At 44.9% G+C, this 7569-nt stretch overlaps 1 protein-coding gene across 1 annotated transcript in view; it reads right to left on the bottom strand.

The window, feature by feature from the left end:
- Window positions 1-5962: 5962 nt before the first annotated feature.
- The window catches only part of PPP1R14C (protein phosphatase 1 regulatory inhibitor subunit 14C), an 80783-nt gene continuing 79176 nt past the window's right edge, over window positions 5963-7569 (bottom strand). The window contains exon 4 of the mRNA XM_032836351.1: window positions 5963-7546. Coding sequence (XP_032692242.1) covers window positions 7472-7546 — 75 coding nt within the window. The 3' untranslated portion in view covers window positions 5963-7471. The remainder of the gene's footprint in view (window positions 7547-7569) is intronic.

The following is a 7569-nucleotide window of genomic DNA, read 5'->3' as shown; positions in this document are numbered from 1 at the left end:
GCTTTTATGGAGCCTTGGGTGGGACCCAGTGAAACTTCCCTTCCCAGGCAATTCAATACAAGCATCTGAAAATTTAGTCATAAAACATCCTTCCCTAAACCACAGCAGACATTAACATTGACTTTCCCAATGACCAATGAATAACCCTCAAGGACTTTTCATTAAAACTGACAACACAGAAATTATGAGCCCCTCGGTAATGAAATTAGTATCTGAGGGAGACACTGAATTGATTATTGGTTAGGATTTTAAAGCCCCTTCCTTTCTGCTTGTTTGTGTCTGGATAGTCGTCACCAAATGAACATTAAGTTTGATATTATTGGCAACAAAATGGGAATTCCAGTTCTTTCACAGTTTCTGCCTCCAGGGTCTGGATCTCATTAGAAATATGACTTTGTGTGGCCCACAGTAGGGGTGGATGGGTCATTCTGAATCTCAGGGAGTGGGAGGGGGAGCGAGTACTCAGGCAGGGGCCATTTCTGCTGCTAATATGACATGTACCTCGTGGCATTAAGTATCTTTAGTATTTCCGCCATACAAAGACCATAAATCATGGACCCGTGCTTTGGATTAAATGAGACTCATGATAAGACACAAGCAAAACAAACAGCTAAGAGCTTCCTTCCTCCTAGAAGGTATAAAATATTTTATGGGATTTAAATTCCCAACCCCAATTAAACACCAGCCCCAATAAAACACAATAGCTTTCTTTCTTTGCACACCTATGAAACAACAAAGGAATGCTTCAAAGAAGTGGCTTGTTCTTACCTTCTTTTCCTCTTTTTCTCCCCCCAGGGACAAGATGACCAAGTATGGACTTTTCTCCCACCCGTTGCTCTGCCCCGTATACCAGTATTCACACGCCCATCTCAACGTGTTTGTTTGAGAACCTAAACAAGATGGCAGCAGGGAGTGGAGGCGGGGGTTAGGCTAAGGAAAGATCTTTCTGCAGGTGCCCTCTGGCACCCACCGCAGGCTTGTTAGCCAATGGCGCTGGCGGTTGAAGCAGACTGTGGAGCTGGGCGTGTTGGAGGTGAAGCTACTCTGGAAGCTTACGATCATGGGAACCCCTGGACAGAGCTCAGCGCTGAAGGCAGAAGAGAAAAGACACCTGGAAACTGCCTCCAGAACAAGCCTGTTGTTCTCTGCCAGGCAGGCTGTTACTTGCTCCTGGGGCAGTGTGTCTGGGAGACTCCATCATCCATAGAAGGAATTCAGCAAAGTGGAACATCTGAGTATGAGGTGGGAAGGAAGGAGTTTGGGGAATGCATTCGGGGAGGTCTGAGGCCGAGGAGGAGAGGCTGGCCTTGCCACAAGCTCTTTGTGGGTTCCTGGCAACCCTGGATTCCTGCACAGCCGTGGCCTCCAAAATTCCACACCCTGGTTCTTCTCCAGTTTTTGGTATGGACATTTTAAAACCCAGGGAGAGCACAGACCCTCTCCTCCCCCAATTGTCCGTGTCTCTCTTTTGTGTCCTTCTCCTTTCTGACACACGATCTCTCTCTGCTGCTCTGTGTATGGTTCCGTCTCAGTCTGTTCTCTCTCTCTCTCTGTCCTGCAAAGTCTCAGAGGTTTTGAGGACTCCCCAAAGCCTCCAGGAGCTGTAGCTTTAGGAACATTTAGCTTAAAGATATTGGCAGGGAGTTCTCAGTACACCTATTCAAACAGAAAATAAGATTCAGAAGGAAAAAAAAAACAATTTCTTACTCATCACTAATTTCAGGAAGAGGAAGGTCTCTAGGGCTTTGAGGTATTCTGTTTAAAGTGAGGCAAACCTACACTACAGATTGTACATTTTGGTCCCCACCCCCACAGCCCACACACTGATCCTCGCTGGGATTATAGCTAAAAAGAGTAAGGCTCTGTGCTAAGGGCTATAAAAATATTTCTTAAAGATAAATTATCTTATTTATCTCCTTATCCATGAGAGTTCAGAAAGGGGGTTTTGTCAGTGATGTCCCCTTTTAGGAATATAATCAGCCACAAGCGAGCATTTTCCTGCTACTAACAATAGAAAAACCAAATAGTAAATCACTTAGGCTCAAGCCACTTGTGACCCAGAGGGCGTGTTGGGTTACACTTTCTATGAATCATCCTGCGAACTGACAGGAACCAATCTGGTAGCAGCAGATATTCCATGAACTCTTTTTCTATTTTTGGTTTCAGAAACTGGGCGGACTGGGATACACAAAGATATGACGGTCACAAACCTGCTGTTGGAGTTCAATTTGGGCACTTCAAAACCACAAGTGATAATGTGCTACTCATATTATTCAGCCCCTGCCCGCTCTTTGCTTTAGAGGGAGAAATGTATTTCTATCTTCCAGTACTGACATTAATTCAAGCATGCAGAAACACAAGAGACCTGTGTAGAATTGTCTCCCAACAACAATCACACAGAATTAAGAATATGTATGTAGATGAGATCAAGTCTATATAGCCATGATGGTAAAAGTGTACTTTTCTTTACCCTCATGTGCTTGCTAAGACTATCTACCTCTAGAATCTACCAGATCAAGGTCAGCCCTGAGAAGGCCATCCAGCAGAGTCACTCCTGGAGATGAAGGAAAACTGTACTAGAGATTAATCTGGACTTCTTTCTCCAATGGATGCAAGGAAAGCCCTAGAAAACCGGATTTCCAGGATTGGATTTGTAGTTGCTTTAACATCAGTGTTCTAGTGAAATGCCTGTCCGCCATGTTGTAGTGAGAACACCCATAGAACCAAGAGAAGGGCTGAACGATCCAGTCTTTTAAAAATAATTAATCCTCAGTCAAGATATGCTATGATGGCTTAAATACACTGAGAAAGGGAAACGTTTCTGGCTCGTGCATCCAAATAGGGGTGGAAAGAAACCCCACCAAGTCTGGAGAGACTCTGAGAAGTCAACCATTTTTTCACAAGCAAAATATAAACACACAGTAAGGGATATCCTGAAACCCAAAGGAAATGGCACTAGTTCTTAGTAAAAACTGCAGGCCCCAAGTAAATTTGAGAAGAGGAAAGCGATGGGGAAACTACTGGTATTCCTGTCTATGTCCAATTTGAAAGGGGCTTTTTACAAAGTTCCAATTACTGAATACATTGAATTCTTTTGATTTTTAAGACTGCAGACCAGGGGTCCCTCCAACCCCAAAGTACTTCCCACCAGGCCTTCTTAGGTCCTTTGTGCCATTAGAGGGCCCTGAGTCTAGTGACCAAAGACGGGGAAAAGGAGGAGGCAATGGGGTTGGGAAGAGGGCAGAGAGCACCTCCAAAGTGGCTATTCTCAGAGAAGTTTCCTGAGCAATGGAGGGAATCCTGAGGATCTTTGCCTCAGAAGCAAAAATGATGTGAGGATAGAGATGTATCCATCAGCTGTGTGGCCTGCCTTTCCCCAGGCTGTTAGTCACACAGAAGCCTGGCTCAAGGTCTGGGAGTCTTGCAGAGCAAGAAAGTGGCAAAATCCTAGCACTGGGTGGGAGCAGTGCCCACCCCAGAGCTAAGCCATGGAGCACATTTCTGGCCCCCACTGGCAGCCTCATTGGTGCCATGAAATGGGAAGGGGACATCTCCCAGAAGCTATCCCACCTGCTTCTCCAGGTGCTGGGCTAAGTGCCTGGGCCATACTGGCCGCTCTCGGTGGTGGCCCCTTTGGTCAGTGTCTTCTGGGGACACGGTAGCCATGGTTCAAAAACAGCTCATGTTCCCAACGACTGGGTCTTCTGGGAAAGAGCCAGTATAATTGTGTACTTGTCTATTGTTGATAACGGATTCTGCACAGCATGCTATCTTTTATGGGGGTTTTGGTAGTAAATGAAAATCAGGTATCTGTGTTACAGGAATTGAGAAACACCTTCCTTGAGTTGTTCTTCCTCCCAATTTTGCCTCCTTGGGAAATTGATGGAAGGTACTCCATGCTGAGCCTCCAAGGCCAAGTCCAGAGCTTTCTGTCAGGGGAGAGGGGGCAGGGGACAACAGCACAAAGCCTGGGATCCCCTCTTCTCAGGAGTGAGGGAGAGCCCATAGAGAGCCGAGGAACTGCTCCAACCACAGAGCCTCCCACTCCCCACCTCTCAGCTCAGGGGCTCAGCTCACTTTCGATGCAGCTCCTGGCTTTCACTCCTATGGGGGAAGCTAAGAACAATTTGCCTCTAAGGGGCAAGAAAGCCTAACGGTCAAGGGGCTTTGAATCAGACATAGCACTGGGTTTCAGTATCAGCTCTGGGACCACGTGACCTCCAGGAACCTGCTCAATGTGTCTGAGTTTACTTCCTCTTCCGTAAAATGAGGATAATGCAATCTACCTCATAAGATTCATGTCAGGATTAAATGAAATAAGGCAGGTAAGTACCCAGGACAGTGATAAATAAGTGGGGATTATTATTATAATTGTTATAAATGGATCAAATTTAAACTTAGATTTCTTCACACTCAAGTGGAGCACCAAACTAGAAGTTGGGTACTTTGGAGTCATTCTCCTAGTGCTGGATTATAAACTCTTCTCCAGCAGAAGACAAAATGAGAAATAGTCAATGTGTTAAAGCCACAGATGCCACCTGCTGTAACAGCATCCAAGTGATGAACTGAGGTCAATGAGGTCAGACTTGTATGCCAGACTCCATGAGAATGAGCCAACAGCCCAGTTGGTGCTCAGTCTGGGAACTTGAAAAAGAAAAATATCCAAGGTCTGTTCCTTCAAATTCTGATTAAACGGGATACGACTTGTTTTTAAAGATTCCCAGGTGATACAAATGCATATTCAGTCCTAAGAACCGCTATCCCTGCCAAGAAGGAAACAGTTGAGTTTTCTTGAAGAATCTTTTATTATATTTATTCAGTTGCAAACATGTATTGACACCTTGGATGGATCAGACTCAGGACTAGGTGCTGTATTTACAAGACTCGGTCCCAATCTCAAGGATCCTAGAGTCTAAAAGAAGAGATGAACAGGCGAATAGACAGTAATAATATGGCGGGTACTTGCTGTGATGGGGGTAAATACTAGAAGCTCTGGACATACTTGGGAAGGGCTGTAGACCAGTTTTCCAGAGAGAACCCATGCATGGTCAGGGTAGTCCAGACTCAGGCAAGAGTTTTGCAAAGCTTCAGGGGAGAAAATATCTATGTTCCGGAAACCCTAGATATTCAGTAAGACTGGATGTTAGTGGAAGGCCAAATGATGAGGAGGGAGAGGCAGGGACTAATGCCTTGTAAGAAATGCAGAGGAATTTGGGTTTTAAGTAGGGGGTAGAGTGTAGAGTGATCCTAGCTGTCTTTCAGAAAAATTATTCTGGCTTCTGAGTAGAGAGCAGATCAGAGATAGGCAAGACTGGACATGGGGAAGCCAATCCCCAAGATTGTTACAGAAATCAAGGCAAGATTTAACTAGGGATATGAGAGGTATTTCAGAGGAAGAAGAGCCTGGTGATTGAGAGTGTGCTGAGGGCAGAGATGAGGAATCAAGGAGGAGTCAGGGGAGTCAGGTGATGTGAGGCCCTCAGTGAGGGAAGGACAAGAGTAAGCTGTGTGGCAGCATCAAAGGGCTTCCTGCTTCATTAGCCCATAACCTAAGCTGGTCAGGCCTAGTGGAAATCTGGCACATGCAGTACCTTTGTGTTTCTAGGGTGCATGGCATTCTTGCATAATTGGAGTATCTGACTAACTTGAAATTTTCTTCAGAATTTCTATCATATGGGTAAAAGGGAGTTTAAATTAAATGCAAAGTCTGTGGCCCGAGAGAGGCCCCAGAGCACATGGTCAGGCAGGACCAAATACACTGAGCTCATTCTCACTTTCTTTCCCAACCCGGGAACGTGTCCCAGCACCTCTGCTCTCCTCAGGAGAGAACCAGGATCAAAGGCCTGAAAATTTCTGGGGAATGAAAAGTGAGGTGTAAGGACTCGGTACCCCAGTCTGCAGAACATCTCACAGACTCAAATTATCCTTCAAACATGGCTTGCAATGCAAAGGTGGAAGCAGATTTGTAAGCAGCTCCATTTATTTGAGTAAATAGCTTGTAAATAAATCATTGGTAAACATTACAAAATTAAATACATTTTCCAAAGCTTGCCAGTATACATAAAATTCACAAACATAGTTCTTTTAAAAAATAAAATATGTTCAGAGCACCCTTGTTATAAAATGTCTGACTCCTGTCCTCTGACAGGGCCGCCTAGAGATGCCTTATAGTAGGTGGGGTTTCTGTGGGGAGGCGGTGGGGGCCTCCGGGGGGAAAGGGAGAGTTTCTACTCTGACCTTTTACCCAGCCCACATCCATCTGAATTTTGATCCTTCTCCAAGGAACTGATCAATACTGGGAGGCAGGGGCCCTAAGCCTAGCTCCAAGCAAGGAGGCCAGGGTGCATAACTGGGGCCAGGAGCCAGAATCCTCAGCACATGTCATTGAGAGGAACCAGAAATGCAATCTCCACCACCCTTCCAAAGCAGCCAATGCTCCTATATCAACTTTCTTGAAAGCAGGGGAGGCTTTCTCACCTCTTACCATGTTCAACCCTCCGTTGACCTGCTCTGGTCTAACGCTACCCAGGCATGGAATTGACCAGAGCTATTTCTAAGGAGGAAAATAGGTGATTTGCTAACTTCCTTATGACCTGCTTTCATGGACAGAGAAGAATACACAGTATTTGGTTGAAAGCAGAGAGTTAATTGCTACACAGTGCTCCCTTTTTCCACTGCGAGACACCCCTTGCCGTGGGCATTTCTCTAGAAATCTGAGTAGTTCTTCAAATGAAGGGTTCATAAAATTTTAAAATACCACGAACGAGGCAAGAAGTACATGACCTGGCAAAGCATCTCAATGAATGAAATAATATGAAGTCCATGAATTAAGCCCTTGACCAACTCAACTTTTTGTGGCGTAGCTCATTAAAATAATGGATACGCTGAATTCTTTCACTTTGGTGCAGAAAGTGAATGCTGGAGGGTCAGCTGAAGTCACATGAAGAATAGCTAGTGGCTTCTTGAAAACCCATGTGCTGTGACCTCCAATTAAAGGACAACCACAAGTGTATCCCATCAATGTGAAATAAAACCCACGTCTACATTTTAACTTAGTCGCGTGTAGATATATACAAGTACGAGAAATTTGACATCTGAGACAACTGTACAACTTAAGAAAAAGTATTACCAAACGAGTCGTGAGAAAACCATCATCCCTGTATAGTTAGGTTCTAAACCTGCGATTTCTCAAAGAATATGCTGCTGGGATCAACCCATTCCTGCTTGTCTGCCTGGTTTGATAATCCTTGGTTGTGCTGAAACCAAAGACCTGCTGGTCTTGCTATTAAAATAGTACACTAACAAAACCTCCCCAAACAAAAAAGGAACACTCTTGAATAAATGTCTAATAGAGACCCCCCCCCAAAAAAAATTTTCTCATAAGGGCAACTATGCTTTAATAAATGTCTTAATGAAGCCCAAATCCCAGGACTCTTCTTCGTCTCTGGGAGAGTTGCACCCTGTGCCAGAATTACACGGTCTTCTTCTGTGGAGGGCTCAGCTTCCTCATGCCTCTTATCCGAGAGAGCAGCTCCTGGATAAATTCCTAGAAGAGAGTAGAAGGAGTTA

This window comes from Lontra canadensis, unplaced genomic scaffold (assembly GCF_010015895.1).
Source record: "Lontra canadensis isolate GAN:19392208 unplaced genomic scaffold, GSC_riverotter_1.0 scaffold92, whole genome shotgun sequence".
Lineage (NCBI taxonomy): Eukaryota > Metazoa > Chordata > Mammalia > Carnivora > Mustelidae > Lontra > Lontra canadensis.
The sequence above is the reverse complement of the archived record's forward strand: the minus strand, read 5'-3'. Positions and strand labels throughout refer to the sequence as shown.